Consider the following 20,397-nt stretch of genomic DNA (forward strand, 5'->3'; position numbering starts at 1 on the left):
GGTTTGTTAGAATTGTGTTGGTTATTGGTTATATACATGTGTCAGCTGTTACATCACAGGAATGTTCAAGTTAATATGACTTGAGTTAATCAGTGGAGGCATTCACGTACAGTGATTCGCTCTGTGTAGACTCCAGCTCGTAAGAAGGATGCCTTCCAGCTGTCTACCTCCTCCTGAGTGTCGCAAGCTAATTCCAGTTGCCTGTAGTCTTTATACACGTTCCTGAGACGACAGTCCGACAACGAGCATGAGCAATGAATGAAGTCAGATTGTGTATATACAATACCGTCATTTGAGATGTATTGCATAACTTGCATAACTTAGAATAACAGTTTTTCTCAATCGCTTTGGCTCAATTCTCGAATGATAATTTTTTTTCCAATTAGATTCTTGTTCACATCAGATTTGAAGTTCTTATTGATTTAAAGGGATACTTCAGGATTTAGCATTAAGCTTTGTATTAGTAAAAAACCTGTAGTATTTTCGAATTACCATGCTTTCCCCCCTCATATGCCCATGAGATGAGAGATTTATGTATTTTTTGTCTGGAAAAAATCCTCTGATGACGCAAAAATCGTCATATTGCGTCATCGGAGGATTTTCTGGCCAGAGGCTAAAGACTACAGCCAGTAGTAGGGGCTGTTCCACATGTTTTCAACCCACCCATAGGAGGTGGGATCTCCCTCACAGAATGTACACACAGTTCAGCCGTCTTTCTTTGGAAACTAAGTTAAAAGGCTCTTGTTCTGTGGAGAAAACTGAGTAGTAGGAGAAAGCTGAGTAGTAGGGGTTACCATCCTCCTTTTCCCGGACTTGTCCGGCGGGCGAGATCGTTCAAAATGTCCGGGATTCAGCTTTTGCTTTCTGCGGTCGCCATTCATTGTTTACATGCACACCTTTTGTTTCAATCTAGCTGAATTCATTCCGACTGGTGAATCTGAATGTAGTGTTTACATGAAAGCTAAACAAGTGATCGGTTGATGTGCGTTTTAACACTGCAAAGAAAATTCCCGCTCCTCCGTGAGAGATACGAGATCGGCGCGTCTCAGTAATGACGCAACTGGCCTTGCGCCGTTCTCCCGCGCCCCTCAGTCTCGTCCTGCTCGCCACAGTAAACATAATGAATGGCGACTGTAGAACGCAAAAGCAGAATCCCGGACATTTTGTGCGATCTCAAAAACCCGGGCAAACTCGTCATGGAGACTAGTAGCAGAGAATGTCTAATATGGCGAGAAGTTTCACTCTCACTACACTTCCGGCTTCTGAACTGGTTGCAGTTCCACTCTGATTCCATATGAGGGCGCTCACAGGACGAGTGCAGAATGAATGGAGGTCAATGGCGGCATACCCCTCAAAATCCACTTTTCTCAGGATATAATTTTTTGTCTAGTAATTTGAATGTTGTATTCGAAAGGAGATGCAAAGAAATTACACATTGCTGGGTGTTAGATTTTTTAGAGTCACTTATTTGCTTCAAAAAGTCTTTCAAAATGTCAATGACGTCAGAATGCTGACGTCATTAGCAGAATGCTAGCGTGTTATGGGCAACAACAACTCAACCTGTAAGAAATCAAAACGACATAAGTACTCGTTCATTCAACTTTCGACCTAAAACCCATGTTGAACTTGCAAAATCCACAATCAGATCTGAGATTTCTAAACGGCAATCGGGTGAAAGAGACAAATTTAGCCGTCTAGCCCCATTGACTCCCATTCATTTTGCACTCATGGCGATCGCCCCCAGTGGAACTCTGGTGGTACTACAACCAAAATTCGGTACAATAGGACTTAATAGGGAGTGAGTGGGCAGGCTCTCCGTAGACGGGCTCTGCTAGTAGCCTAACCTTGTTGTTTTCAACTGCGCTCTCTAACCGGTAGGCGTGGCTTGGGAGTGGCTTCCTAGGGCAGCGAAGCAAGTGCATTCTGGGAGTTGTTGTCTTTCATCCACATAAGCCAAAAATACATTTTCTGGCTTTTCTCAGTCTAGAAAGCTCCAAATTCAAAAAAAAATTCACATTTATTCTACATAAATGACCTATTTTAAATACACATTCATCTTTCCAGAGGTGAAGTATCCCTTTAAGCAAATTGCATGTGTTTTGGCACATGTGTGCAAAAGAGTAAGTGCAATTGTCCAGAGTAACTAAACGCACATTGCTTGTTTATCAAAAATGATGAGTTGATTTTTAGTGAAATTGTCAAACTCTTAACAACTTCTAAACATTCTTTCATCATGTGAGCCATCACTTGCTAAATGGTGCATTTAGTTGTCAAAATCTGTTAGACATGCATGTATATTCCATAAATATCTGACATGGAATGTTTGTAATGTCTGTTAAATTGGCAAATAGCCTGACGTCATATTGAAATAGTAATCACAATCTTAATCAACCAATCAAATTTGGAAACATAAATATGGAGTTTGCCCAGCACAATCACTACTATGTTTCAACATTGAGGAACGTCACAACCCTGCACAGCAGCAGCTATAGCAGTACAGTATAAATACATTTGTATTCATACAGTACAATTATTTTTGTAAAAATGTTTTACACTTAAACTGAAAATTGACAGTTGCTTGCCATGGAAGAGCAATAGGAAGACATAAAAGAATGTGAGATGGTGTTAGGGGAAGACATACTAGAGTGTGTAAAAATTAACAAGCAACTGTGAATTTTCATTTTACATGTAAAACATTTTACAAAAATGTACTGCATAAATACAAATGTTCATTTTTTTGTGTGTGTACTACAGTATTGACTTAATTAGTAAATTTTTACCTTCTGTTGAAATCTGAATCTAAAAAGCTCAGTGTGATACACAAGAGCGTTCAGCTGAACAAAACTGACATTTTTTCAAAGTCAACAAATTATCAACAAATTGTCAACAAAAAAAAGTAGAAAAAAACTGTATGAAATTTGTATATAACAAATATTGCCATGGTGAAAAACATTTAAACGTTTTGATGTTTATGGCTCACATTATGACAAAAACATGTTTTACTGACACAATAACTAGGTTTTGATGCATCAATAAAATGTTTTGGGTGAGTTACTACATTTTGCAGACATGTAATAGAGTTCTGTTTTTCAAACAAACAGTTGTGACAATTGAACTTACAGTTTAGAGAATCGTAAGACTGTTTCGAAAAATGGGCCTAAGCCATTGAGAAACAAAGTATTACGGCAATAAGAAGAAATTATACTTGAGCACCAAAATCAGCATATTAAAATGATTTGTGACACTGAACACTGGAGCAATGATGCTGAAAATTCAGCTTTGCCATCACAGGAATAAATTACATTTAAAATATATATTAAAATAGAAATTAATTCATTTCTATTAATTCATTAATAGAAATATAATAAATTTGTAATAATATTTCAAAATATTACCATTTTTACTGTATTTTTGATTAAATAAACATAAGAGTGAGCATAAGAGACTTCTTTTAAATATCATGTGACACTGAAGACCTGAGTAATGACTTCTGAAAATGTAGCATTGCCATCACACGATTCAAAACATATGAAAATAAAAAATATAATATATTTTTTTTTTATTATTACTGTTAAATGTAGCCTTGGTGAGCATAAGTGACTTATTTAAAAAAAAAAACATTAAAAAGTCCTACAGACTCCAAACTTTTGAATAGAAGTGCAAATTAATATTTGATTTTTGTATTTCCGAGAGCTCTGTGGAGAGTAAAATGTTGTTGTTTTTTTCTTACCTTTGTTCAGTGTTAAAGAGAGCAAACACATGCTTGCTGGACATGAAGCTTTTCTCTATATCTCGGAGCTTCAGGTTGTCCAATGGCAGCATGTACTTCTTCTCTTTCTCCTACAGGGGGCAATAAGCACAATTAAAGAGGAATAAGAACAGAGCAAAAAAGAACACTATCAGATCAGGGACTACTGAAGAGTTATTATAGACCAAAATAGGCATAGCTGATCCTGCATTTGCAAAAACAAACAGCTTCACAGAATAGAGCTATGTTTAGAATACAATACTGCACGCTTCTGTATGGTAGTATCATAGCCTAGAATTCTTTCATGATTGCATGTATATGAATACAATTCAAGGGTATTAAACAACACTGTTAGTGCTTGTGTTTCGTCCAAAGCAGCTATCACATTAAAGGGTTAACACGTACTTGTGAAGCGAGTATTGATTCCGCACTGGAAGCCTGCAATGGCACACTGAGTATCATGCGTTATGACTCATACACTTAATCAGGAACACACAAGCTGGAGATGGAAATCCTGTATAGATTGAAGTAAATAAACTCTACTCTATTAAAGTGTGGGTATTTTCTTTATTATTATATATATACATACATACATACATATATATATATATATATATATATATATATATATATATATATACATATTGTATACCTAAAGGGGACAGAAAATGTTGATTTGTCATTTTGATTGATGCTTATTCCTTTTGAATCTAAAAGCTATTGAGAGACGACATGAAGAGTGTAGGAGGAGAAGAGGGAGTGAAGATGAAAACACTTGCATGTTAACAGGGTGAAGCATGCACATATTGAGTAACCCTCTTACAAACCACCAGAGGAATTCATTTTAGCATCAACACAAAATTATCTGTATAGCAGCTAACCTTAACCATACTTGAAGCCAGAACTCTAATATACTTATATATTATAAAATAACTTATTGATTGAAGTATTGTCCTTTAATCTGAGATTAAGAATCTGTTTTTCAGAAGTGTCCAAGATGAGCAGCAACAGAGATTCTTACAGTATTACAATAACAACAGTACCAATACTTATTTAAAAACATTTGAAAAGTGCAAAGATTGAAAAGTACATATTGACACCAAGTTTTGAATCTTCAAATCATTTTTGTAAATTATCCCAATCACAAGGTGCAGCATACCCCCTAATTCAGTTCATACCAGTGGAGCCGATAGTTTATACGAGTTCTGTGAACGTAAAGAATATGCACCAACAATTGCAAAGATATGATGGAAACAGACCATGGTAGAACAGGTACCAATGCTTTAGTCTGTGTGTCGATAATGAAGACCAGTATACTCTATTATACAGCTCACAATGGTGAGTTCTAAAGTTACAATTTGTTATAAACTTTGGAGTTAGAGAGCGTCTAAAAAACATAAAAGTTTGGTATAGGCTATAATTTATAATCTGATGCTTGGATGAAAAGATGACTGATGGATGGATGGATGGATGGATGGATGGATGGATGTATGGATGGATGGATGTATGGATGGATGGATGGATGGATGGATGGATGGATGGATGGATGGATGGATGGATGGATGGATGGATGGATGGATGGATGGATGGATGGATGGATGGATGGATGGATGGATGGATGGGGGTGGGTAGATCTGTCACCATGTAAACTGGTAACCGTGCACACCATGTGAAAATACTAGGTTTATCAACACTAAATAGGCAAGGACTCAAAAGACTGAAAATAAATTGTCACAGAAGGTCATTAAGTGATTTTAAGTGACTAGTCAGTAAGTGACTATACTCTCATGTTAACACACATAATGTTCCAGTCATAGCTATACTCTCGTGAAAAGTCTTCCATTGTAAATGCATTACTGTAAACACTGTTGATTGAGGAAGAAGTTTAAATTATTGCCTGTGGTAATCAACAGGATATTTGGCAGAGCTGAACTTCAGTTGAACACAGAATTCCTTTAAGAACCTCAGAAATTCAGACTGATTTTCAAACACAAGGCTTCAGAACGCTGACCAAGCAGACGGTGTCATCTAGTGACGATAAACTTTCCATCCACACTGCCAGTTTCAGAGATTAATGTCCACAAAAACCAATGTAAGGGGAGCCCCCGACACCAAGGACGGATCAAACAGTGTGAGGATTATTTATGTCTCTTGTTTATAGGCCACATCCATGTTAGCATCTTATTTAACATTTAATAAGAACCCTGCTGCATTTCAGAGAAACATTCTGTGGTGAGCATGAACTTCGGCCTTAATGTGAACTAACTTCCGAAGCACCTTAATTCTTGTCTGCAGGCATGTTTTAAAACACAAGGACCAGTATAAAGAGCCCTTTATCCAGTACGAGTAGAGGAAGTGAGGTTCAGAATAAATAGCAGCATGAAGAGAGGTACAGACCACATGACTACACATCTGGAGATATTACAATTCCGCCTCCATGCCAAGAAACTCAGTCAGCACCACCACCCACAACTTCACACACACACACACATATGCACACACGAGTCTGGTTCGCTATCTTTGTGAGGACTCTCCACAGACGTAATGGTTTTTTATACTGTACAAACTGTATATTCTATCCCCTTACAATAACCCTACCCCTAAACCTACCCATCACAGAAAACTTTCTGCATTTTTACATTTACAAAAAAACTAATTCTGTAATGATTTATAAGCTTGTTTCCTCATGGGGACCTCAATTTATGTCCCCACTGTGAGACGAGTCCCCATGATTCAGTGTGCATTCAGGTTGAAGTCCCCACCGCGATAGAAAAAAACACACACACACACACACACACACACACACACACACACACACACACACACACACACACACAGAAATACATCTCAAAGAAAATGTTGAGTCTGACAGGTCTTCATTAGTACCAGCTTTCCTTGTCTTACTTTTTTGTGACCTCTGACCTCTCACTTCCTGTTTAACGAGAAAAGAAACATAAACTTAAGGCGGAGGGAAAAAATGCTCCAAAAAAGCTCCACCTCTTTCTCTCCCTCTGCCTCTTTTCAACTCTTCCAGGGGAAAGTCAAAAGTCTGCCACGTCAATTCTGAAAAATCTACATTTGAAAAAGTACGAAAAGACGCTGTGCGTTACAAATTAGTTTTGCGATGCAAATACTGCATGTACATCATCATTTTGTATATCTGTTATCTAAGACTTTGCCGCTGATCTGAGGGGGATTTATGAGTCGATGGGAATGAAAGGGCCAGGAAACCTAACTCTTCTTGCCACCCACATTCTTTGCCTTCTCGTACCACCATCAAACACGCAGAGGTTTTAAAGGACCCTCCTCTCCTCCTCCTCCCCCACTCACCCACCACTCTTTGGCATCTCACACACTCGGACGTCCAGCCGAACGGAGCAAGAGCAAAAGAGAGACAGAGACGGAGAAAAGGATGGATGGAGGTTTTCGGAGGACAATCGAAACGTCTGATGCCAAATCTGATTTCCACAGATGCATGAACTTTTGAGGTATTTCCTGTCCCTTTGAAGTTGTTATTATTTGCATATGGTAGAAACAAATCTGAAAGTTTAAAGTTAAAGAGGGACAATGGGCTGTCCAACAGCTAGGAAAACTGGGGGAATTTTAAATGGATATATGAAATAAAATAGATAAATTATAGATAGATATAAATAATGGATATATGTTTATAGAACATGAGCAAAAAGTGTATACGTTCTAAAAGGTCTGAAATGCATCTTGGCAAGCTTCTCTGAATAATAAACTTACAATAGTCTGCTTCATGAAATAATTAAACAAGTAAAACTGATGCAATATGACCATGGCAAACGGCCTGCTGTAATGCTCCATTTTCAAGCAAATACAAAGTCAAAAGTCACTAATAAATATCAACTTTCTCATTTCCCTTTTTCTATGCTTACTTCCAAAAAAAGATTTGAAAAACAGAATGCATGTTCAAAGTTGTACATCATGATCGTTCATTTTTTGTACAGATTCATTCCTCAGTGCTGTTGGACTCATCTCCCTGTGAAGCGCCATTCCCGCCCCGCTTTCCCAGTGTTCAGACTACCTGTTCAGGGCGTAGAGATTGTACAGTAGTCTGCACATTGGTTAGGCTGTGTGGGGGTTCACACACATCATCTTGTTCTGTTCAGCAACAGCCTCGTCATCATGTTTCTGTAAGTCTACCCATGGAAATCTGCATTCCTTTATGTGCTAAGTAACGTCTTTGTGTTTAAGTGCGTTTAAGGAAGGGGGTTACATATCTTAGTTGGCTAAATCGAACAAAACTTTCCCTGGAGACATTCAGGAACCTTCTCTGCATAAAGATAAAAAAAAAAATAAAAAAAAAAAATATATATATATATATATATATATATATATATATATATATATATATATATATATATATATATATATATATATATATATTGCATCTAACATAAAAGTATTTGTTTATACAATATATGTGTACATATATTATTATATTTATATATTATATACTGTCTGTGTGTGAGCATGTCTGTGTGTGAAAGAAAGAAAGAAAGAAAGAAAGAAAGAAAGAAAGAAAGAAAGAAAGAAAGAAAGAAAGAAAGAAAGAAAGAAAGAAAGAAAGAAAGAAAGAAAGAAAGAAAGAAAGAAAGAAAGAAAGAAAGAAAAAAAAAGAAAGAAAGATGATGTGATTCATTGCAATGTTGACTTGATGGAAAATAAAAGTCTTTTCGCTGTGTATAATTGTCATTGTTTGGACTCTTATTTCATCCACTTGGACCACAAAGAAATTGTTTTGGCACAGGCAGGACATAACTGTGGTTTTTTTTTTTGTTTTTTTTTTTTAAATGAGGAGATTAAATGAAAAACAATTATATGCTAAATGGATTTTTTTTTCCAAATGTAATTTAAATCATTTTGGACTAGGAACTCCTTTGTTTTAAAAAGGACTTTCTCTTCATGCTTAAACTAACTACAGCAAGGCCTTTTGGGAAGTGTTGGACCAAAATCTGGTATGTATGGTAATGAAAACCATATGCCACCTTCCCAACCCCCAGAGCAGCCCTCCCACCAGCCCCTGGTCTGCTTCTCCTCATGCCTCATGCCTCGGGACTGACAGTGGGGGTGGGGTGGGGGTCACAAAAGTACCATAACACCTGTGCTTGATCAGACCATCAAGACGGCAATACCTGGCCATTACTGAAGTAAAAAACAGAACTAATGCACTCATTTATACTGTATGGCCTCATTCATCTCATTCTCTTTTCTTGAATCCAATGAAGCGGTGCATTTACAGCATGGGTTACTGGTAGGATAAGATGCTTTCATTGTGAATTTAGAATAAAAATAGCCTTACTGCTGATGGAAATAATACTGAACTAAAAAGCACAGAGTATATGAAAAGAAAACAAGGCCGCTTCAGGGAAACCATCCCCTGTAGAGCGTATACTGTGAGTTGCATCAGATAAAAAGCTTTGCTAAATGAAAAGCAACCAAGAAAAGACATCAGGGGACTCACCTCATCATCTTTGTACCAGGACAGATTCTCAGCGGTCAGGACAAACCAATATTCCTTCGCTCCTCCTTTCATGATGCCAATATTATTGATGGTCAGCCAACCCTTTCTAATCACCTAGACACAGGCAAACGTGTGGGACGTAAGGGATAGTGTACAGTCATACAGTCACTGTTATACTTATCAAATATATAACTGAATGAACAAGTAATATTGGTTAAAAATTAGTGTGAGAATAATGAGGCATGATACGAGAGACATAAACATGCAAAGCTATGTAGGAAATCAGTTGGGACAATGACCAATTGTGCAGTTCTGCAGTCATACAAAAATATCTGAACGCAGAATGATTGACCAATCAGAATCAAGTATTCCAGAAGTATTCCCTGTTATAATTTCAAAATTCTGTGTATGTGAGTGTGGGATTTCTCAGAAGAACAAATCAGAAGAACATTGCAAATACAGTGGGGTCCTAAAGTCTGAGACCACTAGTGAAAATGTATCTACACTACCGTTCAAACATTTGGGTTTTTAAGAAATTAATACTCTTATTCAGCAAAGACGCATTCGTTTTTTTCTTTTGAATGTTTTTTTCTTTTGAATGTTTTTTTCTTCATGGAATCATGAAAAAAAATTATCAAAGTTTTTATAAAAATAATAAACAAATTTCAATTGTACTAATATTTTTACTGTATTTTTGATTAAATAATGCAGCTTTGATGAGCATAAGAGACATCTTTCAAAAACATTACATATTTGAAAAAAATATACTGATCCTAAACTTTTGAACAGTAGTGTTTTAGCAAATTTGTAATCCCATTTAAAAGTTGTACATCAAAAATCCACATGAATTTAAAAATGTCATATTATTTGGTTGCTTTTTTTAAATTTAGGTGTAAATGAAAAAAACACTGTGATTAGTACTGATTAGGTTTAATTAATGAGCATAACCAGCTATTTGTCTTTTTGTAAAAAAAAAAAAAAACACACCACAATGAGGACCATAATAATCAAAATGTAATGCTTTATTTTAAATACATTTTATATTAAAATGGCAAAGTGCATTAGTAAACCACACACACACACCAAAGAGGCTGCAGTCAATGCACACTTACCATTATCTCATCCTGAGGCGTGTTGGCATAGCAACAGTAGCAAAGCAAAGACAGGGAATAAGATAGGTAATTATAAACTGGAAAAGGCAGCAGAGAGAACAGACAAGATGAACAGAATACAAAAGTAGCAGAAAGATGCTAAAACATTTCAGTCACCAGTTCACACCACTAAATGGAACAAGCAATAAGATAATTCAGGCTCAATATGTGAATTGTTCCTAACTAGAAATGGCAAAAATGTATATCACAATACTCTTAAAGGGGTCATGAATTGAGAAATTAAATTTTCCTTGATCTTTTGACACATACGATATCATTGTACTATAAAAATATCCTACAAGTTTCAGAACTCAAAACTTCCTTGTTAGTCCAAAAGCAGATTTTATTGAAACCAGGAATCAGATACTACTTCAACACCTACTTCTACATGATTGTCTCTTTAGCTCCGCCCACCAATTTACGCATGTCATTTAGTAGTAAATAAGAAACAGACGCAAACACAGGATTACCCCAACAACAAAAACGATAGAGATGCCTTTGGGAATTACAGTACATTTTAAAGTGCCACGTTGTGGAAAAACAGTCTTTGCATTGCCATCCTTGTGATCCTAACATTAAGAATGCATGGATGAACTTTATTTTTAGTGAAGTTTCAGTCAGATTACATCAGTAAGACACTGTGACTGTGACGCAGTGCAGACTATATTGGATCCGACGCAACACAGTTAACAATGTTTTTACCATGTGTCACTATTGCTTTGTCTGATACAGATTGTTTAATATATACTGAGTATTTATACTGTACCACCACAGTCAAAAAGATTAGTTGTGATAGTTGTGATTAGCTATTCTTTCATTTGCTTTTGCATTTATGGGGTTAATGTGGGAATTCCTAGATATGGAATAAAGCACATAGATAATGCTGATTTTGTTATAGTTTTGATCTAAGCCATTCGCTGTAATCCTGAATAAAAGTTTCAGTGAGTGACATCTTCTGTTTTGTTACTGTCAAAAATGATAAACGATGTATATGGTACATTCATTCATAATTCAGTTAACACAAAACACCATAAGTTATCATTTGCCAACCATAACTGTGGTACCTCCAAGTAGCCTACTTAAACTTTATTTGCCACAATCAAGACTTTTTAATACGCATACATGTTTCACAAATGTTTCAACTAAGCGAGATATGTTTCAGCATCGGAAGTTTTCGAAACAATTCCATACATGTAATGGAGGGCCGTTGAAAATTAGTTTAATATGCAAAACTGGTTCCCAATTATAGCAGTCGTCGTTTACTTCCAAGTCTTGAATGTGGCAGTGTTTGAAAGAGAGGGTCAAAAACAGGATAGAAAATAGCCCATTAATTCTAAATTGGAGTGGGTTTTTTTTTTCATGTTTTTTCATCATGATAACATTATTAGTAGACCCCAGAGAACATTATAAAATTTTAAGTACTCTAAAAAAAACTACTGATAAAGGCCTAATGAAAGGTAACATGTCCAAATTAAAGGCAAGCCTATCATGCATTTTGAAGAACAGTTATGCATATTGCAATTAAACAAAAGTACAGATGTAATATAAAATTAAAATAGATTTATATATTAGTTTTATGAATATATAAGTTAATATATAATATAATAAAGTGTTATAATTTAATTTAAATCTTTTATTAAATAATACTGTTCTACATGTATATGATTTAATTTACAATTAAAATTATTTTAGTTTTAAAACCCAGAGGCTTCCTCATTATTTCTTACCTTTAAAGAGCATTTTAAAAACACCCACCCCTGTTCTCAATAATTAAAATCTCATAATATGACAGACACTGAGTGATGCAGTGTCCAATTATAGACCTGCTTCTGGTCTTCCTACATAAAAAAATGTTTGAGTGAGGCGGCAAACATCTGCCAGGCTGTGTGATGCATGTTAGACGCAGCATCTGTTCATTCTGTCTTCTGCTTACCTGATTGCCAGCAACCTTCTTCTTATTCATCTGACTGCTTCTCTGCTGGGCGCTGAAGAGATGAACAGAAAAAAGAAATATCGATAAAGAACACAAAGAGACTGCAACTCGCCACAAGACCAAATTTGAATGTTGGGGGTCATTGCTAAAAAGCAGATACTGATGCCCTGGTGCCCCCATCAGACTTCTTAACGATCTTAACCAGCAATACTTATTAGATGACTATAACTTTACTAGCTATGTAACCAGTTAAGCTGGAGAACAGAATGGCTAACATTATTAGTATGCTGATCCACATACTAGACTTCATCAAACTAGACATGAATTCCGTGTTCGTCCAGGCTAGTTTAAGCTGGTTAGCATAGTCATGCTGTTCTCCCGTTTCCCATGCTGGTGACCAGCAAACCAGCAACCAGCTCCCCATGCTTTTACCAGCATGCAAAGCATACCTTATGCTGGATTTAGTAAAAGGTTTAGTAAATAGTTAGTATGTTCTTACTTTGCAAAACCGATGAAATCCTCATGATTGGTGTTCATGTATGCTAACTCAATGTCAATTAGCAACATGACCTGATGACAGAAAAAGAAAACAATACACATTTCACTACTTATTTTTCAGTTAAAGCTGTAGCTTGGTTTTACCACATGAGTTTGTATATGTAAAGGGTTGGCAGGTGCATGTTAGATGGGCTTTACCTGATTTTTGGTGCGACTCTCCCGATCACGGATGTGCTGGGTTACAATCCTCTCCATTTCCTCTCTAAGCATGGGGTACTGAGCCAGCTGTCACACAATACACATACTGGATAATTACTACCACTGTCAGCTTATTAACAAATCTTATTAACACAGACAAATGGACAACAGATTTCAGTAATTATTTAAGTGCGGAAAATAATTGTGCATTAGTTAAATGGCTTTTACCCCACCCCATTCTCATTATTTTATTGTGTCTAAATGTTTTGGTTTTGACTTAAGAGTAATAAGAGTAATTTTGTTGTACACAAAATTTTAAATAGAAAAAAATAAAAAAAAAATAAAAAAATAACATAAATTAATAAATACATTATCATAAATTAAATGCAATATTTCATTAAATAAATAATTTATGCTTTATTGAGATTTTTATTTCATGAACTGTGCTTAAATGTCATCAAAATAATGCCACAATTTGAATATATAATTCATTTTCTTGAGGCACAATGTTTTTAATATTTAAAGGTAGGGTACGCAATTTTGATGCAATAGCAGGCTAGCTTTGAAAGCATTAGATCCCACCCTCCCTTGAGAGCTAGACATGAACGTGCAGGTGCACTGCCAGAGCAGATTCAGCAAAGCGTCATAAGAGACACCATTAAATTACCTCATGTGCGGAGGTATGGAAATACATACACTGACAGGCAGGTCGGACGTCATATGATTTTTGACAAACATTTTTAGGTACTGACATTTCCACAGATGATATTTGTACATTTGTTTATGTTAAGACTACTTCTATTATTGATTGCTATCAGGATGTGAAGAGAGTTTCAACCAGAAAAAAAAATTGCCTACTGTACCTTTATTTTTTATTGTTTTATTTTAGGGTTAAATATGACCTATACCGGTTCATAAAAGGCTTTACTAGATTCACTCTAAACTGAAGTGACATCAGATATGGTTATATATATATAATACACTCACCTAAAGGATTATTAGGAACACCATACTAATACTGTGTTTGACCCCCTTTCGCCTTCAGAACTGCCTTAATTCTACGTGGCATTGATTCAACAAGGTGCTGAAAGCATTCTTTAGAAATGTTGGCCCATATTGATAGGATAGCATCTTGCAGTTGATGGAGATTTGTGGGATGCACATCCAGGGCACGAAGCTCCCATTCCACCACATCCCAAAGATGCTCTATTGGGTTGAGATCTGGTGACTGTGGGGGCCGTTTTAGTACAGTGAACTCATTGTCATGTTCAAGAAACCAATTTGAAATGATTCGAGCTTTGTGACATGGTGCATTATCCTGCTGGAAGTAGCCATCAGAGGATGGGTACATGGTGGTCATAAAGGGATGGACATGGTCAGAAACAATGCTCAGGTAGGCCGTGGCATTTAAACGATGCCCAATTGGCACTAAGGGGCCTAAAGTGTGCCAAGAAAACATCCCCCACACCATTACACCACCACCAGCAGCCTGCACAGTGGTAACAAGGCATGATGGATCCATGTTCTCATTCTGTTTACGCCAAATTCTGACTCTACCATCTGAATGTCTCAACAGAAATCGAGACTCATCAGACCAGGCAACATTTTTCCAGTCTTCAACTGTCCAATTTTGGTGAGCTCGTGCAAATTGTAGCCTCTTTTTCCTATTTTTAGTGGAGATGAGTGGTACCCGGTGGGGTCTTCTGCTGTTGTAGCCCATCCGCCTCAAGGTTGTGTGTGTTGTGGCTTCACAAATGCTTTGCTGCATACCTCGGTTGTAACGAGTGGTTATTTCAGTCAAAGTTGCTCTTCTATCAGCTTGAATCAGTCGGCCCATTCTCCTCTGACCTCTAGCATCAACAAGGCATTTTCACCCACAGGACTGCCGCATACTGGATGTTTTTCCCTTTTCACACCATTCTTTGTAAACCCTAGAAATGGTTGTGCGTGAAAATCCCAGTAACTGAGCAGATTGTGAAATACTCAGACCGGCCCGTCTGGCACCAACAACCATGCCACGCTCAAAATTGCTTAAATCACCTTTCTTTCCCATTCTGACATTCAGTTTGGAGTTCAGGAGATTGTCTTGACCAGGACCACACTCCTAAATGCATTGAAGCAACTGCCATGTGATTGGTTGATTAGATAATTGCATTAATGAGAAATTGAAGAGGTGTTCCTAATAATCCTTTAGGTGAGTGTATATAATTATTCATACATATATATGTGTGGGAATATAAATTTGGGGTCATAAGATTTTTAGATGTTCATGAAAGAAGTTGCTTACCAAGGCTACATTTATTTAATCAGAAATACTGTAATTTTGTGAAATAATATTACAATTTAAAACAACTTTCTATATGAATACAATTTCAAATGTAATTTTTTCCTGTGATGGCAAAGTTAAATTTTCAGCAGCCATTACTCCAGTCTTCAGTGTCACATGATTCCTCAGATTTAAAAAATTGCTGTTTTGGTGCTCAAAAATGTCTTATTATCATCAAAGTTGAAAACAGTTGTGCTGCTAAATATTTTTGTGGAAACCCTGATACATTTTACGATTCTTTGATGAATGGAAAGTGGACATCTTAAGTAACAAATTAGTCTAGTCTAGTTTAGTCTTTTGATCAATTGCATGCATCCTTGCAGAATAAAATAAAAATAAAAAACATAATTATTTATTTATTTATTTATTTATTTATTTATTTAAAAAAATTGACCCCAAACTTTTGAACGGTAGTGTATATGAAGGTCAAATGGGTATACGGTATAGACAGACATGGAGTAAGGTTTACCTTCTTGGTGCATTGCCTGACCGTATTGACCAGCTCGGTGATGACCAGGTCCACACATTTCTGACATGGCTCTTTTATCTTGGCGATCTGCCGTTTAACAATAGTCTCGAAAGCCATGTCTGGAGTAAACAGACCAGTCCTGACAAGTAAAAGAAATGAACAGAGCAGTCAGAGGTCTAAATTATGTGCTTTACAATTCCTGATTAGTTTGTGGTTGCAGTTTATATTTCATGACATGGTACTCCTGGTGCAGTACTTCATATCTAGCAAGCAGTTGTTCAAACTGTCACAGTGACATCAAAGAGAGTTTGATCTCAGAGCGGGTGAGTTGGCGAATGTGTTTGACTCTGTTTGAGGTAGAGGCTTCACACCTGATACCGTGGATGTTCTTGATGGCGTAACTTATCTCCTTACGCAGCTCTTTCTCATCAAACTCCATCTAGTCACCATTAACAGACAGAGAAACACTTCCTTTATATAATATGCGAGAATATAATTTAAATAATCCCACAGAAAGTATGAGCACTGCATTGTTTTGATCTCAGAGAACATCAGTTGTCACAGTATGGTAAAATTACCTTAACTAGCTCAAAGGGGAAGCGCTCATGGAAGATGCGATTGATCCTAGCACCTCCGGACAGCTCCACCGTGTCCACCTGATCTCCTGAACCCTCAATGCACTTCTCAAAATCAACTGCAAACTGCTGAACCATCCTTTAAACCAGAGAATAGTGAGTTCTATGTGTGAGTCACAGAAAATATACAAACCACCACGCAGAAACACACACAAATAAAGATACACTACTGTTTCATGTTTTGTGAAAGAATTGTCTTATGCTTACCAAGGCTGCGTTTATTTGATACAGAAATACTGTGGAATATTATTACAATTCAAAATAACTGTTTTCAATTTTAATATATTTTAAAAAGTCATTTATTCTTGTGATGGCAAAGCTGAATTTCCATCAGCCTTTACTCCAGTCTTTAGTGTCACATGATCCTTCAGAAATAATTCTAATATGCTGATTTGGAGATCAAGAAAAAAATTTTTTTTGTATAAAAGTTGAAAACAGTTGTGCTGCTAAATAGTTCCCTTTCGAATTGGAACTCTACACAGTGTCTAGGATGGACGCTATGGGGTCGCCATCAGAGTATCCCGTGTCTGAAGCATGTGTGAAAAACATTTCAAACAGATTGGTTGGCAACAGTCCGTATTACATTATTATCGGAGCACCCAGAAGTATAAGAGTACTCTTACGTATATACGTGTACTCTTCATAGCACACGTCATCAGCTTTTTTTTTGTCTTCAGGAGCCGTTTGTATTGTTAGCGCGTCATGAAGGCAAGATCATGGGTGCCTCCGTGTCCCAGGTTTTTGACATCTGAGGACACACGCAACCTATGAGTTTATTGCTTGGGAGAGGAGCATGAGCGTTCAGTGCTCGAAGGTTCTGAATGCGCTCATTGTGAGAAATTCTCAATGAGAAAGCTCTGTTTGCATTTGTCCCTATGCACAAGGGATGTGGGACGAGCGTCTGCGTCCCGTGGCTCAGGCTTCAGCTGTGGGGTTTGCAGGTCGAGCTCGCAAAGGAGTTTGAGAAAGGAAACAAAAGGAAGCGGATTTGGTTGAAGAAGGCAGGAAAGTATCTGTACTGAGTCTTCTCAACCTGCCAGGGTAATATGGGGAATTGCTGGACGTCATGGATCTGGCTTGGGGGCATGAAAAATGGGAAGTCAATCATGGCAGGCTGTACAAGCGCTTCTGTTAGGCCATGTTCGGCCCTTCCCCCATGAGCCTTCCATTCCTTTCTGACCTCTACGATGAAGTGGAGAAGTCGTAGAAGAAGCCATTTTCAGTCCGGACTTATCAATTTTATCATTCGAACTACAAAGATATAGAAGGATTAGCTGAGAGGGGATATGTGAAGATGCCCCGGGTTGAGGAGACGCTTGCAAACTATCTGTCCCAGAGTGAGTCATCCTCATTGAAGGCTCCTGCCCTGCCATCCAGGCCGCTTCAGACCACCTCGCGCTTGAATGGCAGGGCGTATGAGGCAACAGGCCACGCCGGGGGGGCCTTGTACATCATGGCGGTACTGCAGGTCCCCTCCCTGTCCCCTGAAGCGGTTGCTGAACTGCGCCGCACTACGGATCTAGCACCCCGGGGCAGCTAAACAAACAGCCGCTGCTATCGGTTGCTCGATGTCAGCGATGGTGGCATCTGTGACTGAACTTGGCGGACATCGGGGAGAAAGAAAATAATTTTCTCCTCGATGCCCCAGTCTCGCCCTCTGAACCTTTTAGTACATCTGTTGAGACAGTGGCCGGAAAGTTTAGAGAGGCGAGGGAGCAATCAGCATGGTTCAGAAAATATATTCCGCGCCGATCCATATCCCCGGCTTAAGCCTCTGGGGGTTCTGTCCCGCCACAGTCCAAGGACCGGAGGCAGGGCCATAGGGAGAGCGTGGCCACTCGCGCTCCTCCTCCCTCGAGGAGTCGAGCACAGAGGAGGCGAGATGTGAGGAAGGAGAGACCGGATCTCAGGGAAGTGATTAATAGGAAGCGCTTCTGTTAAGACCCAAATGATGACAAAAAAATAACATCTCTCATCTTCCCACTTTTCTTCTTTTTCTTAATTTTTTTTTATAAACATTATAAATGTCTTTACTGTTTACAATTGAATAAGTCCTTGCTTAATAAAAGTATTCATTTCTTTTTTTTTTATTCTTATTGACCCCAAACCTTTGAATGGTTGTTTATGTGCTCGAGCTGTAAATTTTCATGTGGGTAATACATATAAGACTCACTGTAGCAGAGCCTTGGTTTTGCGAGAAGGATCATCGGGGCGAAAGTGCTTGTACTCCTCCACCTCTTTCTCAATGGACAGTAACTGGCTCTGAAGTTTATTCCTCAGTCCTGGCAGGGTGTCTCGGATGTGATTAGTTAATTGCTAGATGAGAATGAAAACCCTCGGTTACTGGCTAACATTTTTCAAATGTACAGTATATTACATGATTTATGTTTGTTTACAAAACAGTGAGATAACAATATACTTAAGGCTATATTCTTCTGTATCAAAATGGCAGTGAGGTGTTTAAAATGCTAAAAACATGGAAAAAAAAACAAATGCTCTCTGTGTCATTCTACCTGATTAAGCACTTTCTGCAGGTAGGGAGTTCCCATGCGATCGGCCAGATGTCGATAGGCTGGGTGGGTGAGGAAGAACTTCCTTTCTGCTGCCATGGCAGCAGTAATGTCCTTCTTGCCATCAATGTCCTTTTGACTGCGGTTCACAACCCCAATGTAGCCTAAAGGGAACATCCAATTTGAAGTAGTAACAGGCAATCAGCATAATAAAACATAGCACATTGGACATAGTCATAGCTAATATAAAATCAATTAAATCAAAATAGTTTCAGAAAATGCAAAAAAATACAGTAGCTGTTAAACTATTTTTATGAGGTGGACTTTTTAAAGTAGCCAGATAAAATTTTACATGTAAAGTTACAAGGAAATAAATGGGAACCGTGTTAACTAATCAGAGCTAGCTAAAAAGAATCCGCGGTAACACTTTATAATAACGTTCAGTTGTAAGTCATTTATAAGTGGTTAGTTAATGATGAACTAATCATTTACAAAACATTCATAAATGATTAGCAAGTGATATACTAACATTTTATGTTTTGTAAATTCTGTTACAAGTCATTTACAATTGATTAGTTAATGATTACAAAACATGAATATGCGTTTCATAAATGTTTAATAAATTGTTATTTTTTTGTATGTATGTAGCAATTAGAGGGTGCAGAAAGTGTTGTAAATGCCTTGTATACACATACAGATCATTTGTAACAGGTAAGTAACAGTGTTCAACACAATGATGTGTAAACGTGTAAATGTGTAAATAATTATATACTGAATCCACAATCTACAAAATATGTTTTGTAACTGAATCTACAAAACATACATAAAATAATGAACATATTACTTATTGATCATTTATGAATTCATAGTCATGTTTCATAAATGATTAGTTAATCATTTACTAATCATTTGTAAATGACTTGTAACAGAATTTACAAAACATACATAAAATGTTAACATTGCTAATCATTTATGAATGTTTTGTAAATGATTAGTTCATCATTAACTAACCACTTAAAAATGACTTACAACTAAACGTTATTATAAAGTGTTACCAGAGTGGCTCTTATAAAAAATGACTATCCTCCCAAAGCTCCTGAAACCAATTCAAATTATCCCTATCCTGTTCTCTAAAAAGGTTTTAAAAGATGCGAAAAGCAGGCTCAGTTCCTTTATCTGGAGCAAGCGCAAACCAAGGCTGAAATTATCTGCACTACAACTACCAGGTTCAATGGGAGGAATGGATTTACCTAATATTAAGCTGCACATCTACAGTAAGATATGTTTCTGATTGGGTTGCTCTTGATAACTCTTCAACGTGGTTAGATCTTGAACAATCATTATCAAAACTTCCCCTTTTAGATTTTTTTCATTTTTTTTTTTTTTTCATTTTGGAGAATTGTGATAACCCCGTAACAATAAATGCATTTAAGGCATGGAG

At 37.2% G+C, this 20,397-nt stretch overlaps 1 protein-coding gene across 4 annotated transcripts in view; it reads right to left on the reverse strand.

Annotated features, from left to right (window-relative positions):
- Positions 1–20,397, reverse strand: part of dnm1b (dynamin 1b) — a gene marked incomplete at both ends in the record, with an annotated part of 60,324 nt that overhangs the window by 10,681 nt on the left and 29,246 nt on the right. For all 4 annotated transcript variants that reach the window (XM_081366837.1, XM_081366839.1, XM_081366838.1 and 1 more), the window contains 12 exons: positions 111–222; positions 3,731–3,840; positions 9,237–9,350; positions 10,349–10,360; positions 12,321–12,372; positions 12,820–12,890; positions 13,017–13,103; positions 15,812–15,950; positions 16,183–16,250; positions 16,390–16,525; positions 18,620–18,762; positions 18,960–19,120. In XM_081366837.1, the coding sequence (XP_081222963.1) occupies positions 111–222; positions 3,731–3,840; positions 9,237–9,350; positions 10,349–10,360; positions 12,321–12,372; positions 12,820–12,890; positions 13,017–13,103; positions 15,812–15,950; positions 16,183–16,250; positions 16,390–16,525; positions 18,620–18,762; positions 18,960–19,120 (1,205 nt within the window). The remainder of the gene's footprint in view (positions 1–110; positions 223–3,730; positions 3,841–9,236; positions 9,351–10,348; positions 10,361–12,320; positions 12,373–12,819; positions 12,891–13,016; positions 13,104–15,811; positions 15,951–16,182; positions 16,251–16,389; positions 16,526–18,619; positions 18,763–18,959; positions 19,121–20,397) is intronic.

This window comes from Scardinius erythrophthalmus, assembly GCF_964197995.2.
Source record: "Scardinius erythrophthalmus genome assembly, chromosome: 5".
Lineage (NCBI taxonomy): Eukaryota > Metazoa > Chordata > Actinopteri > Cypriniformes > Leuciscidae > Scardinius > Scardinius erythrophthalmus.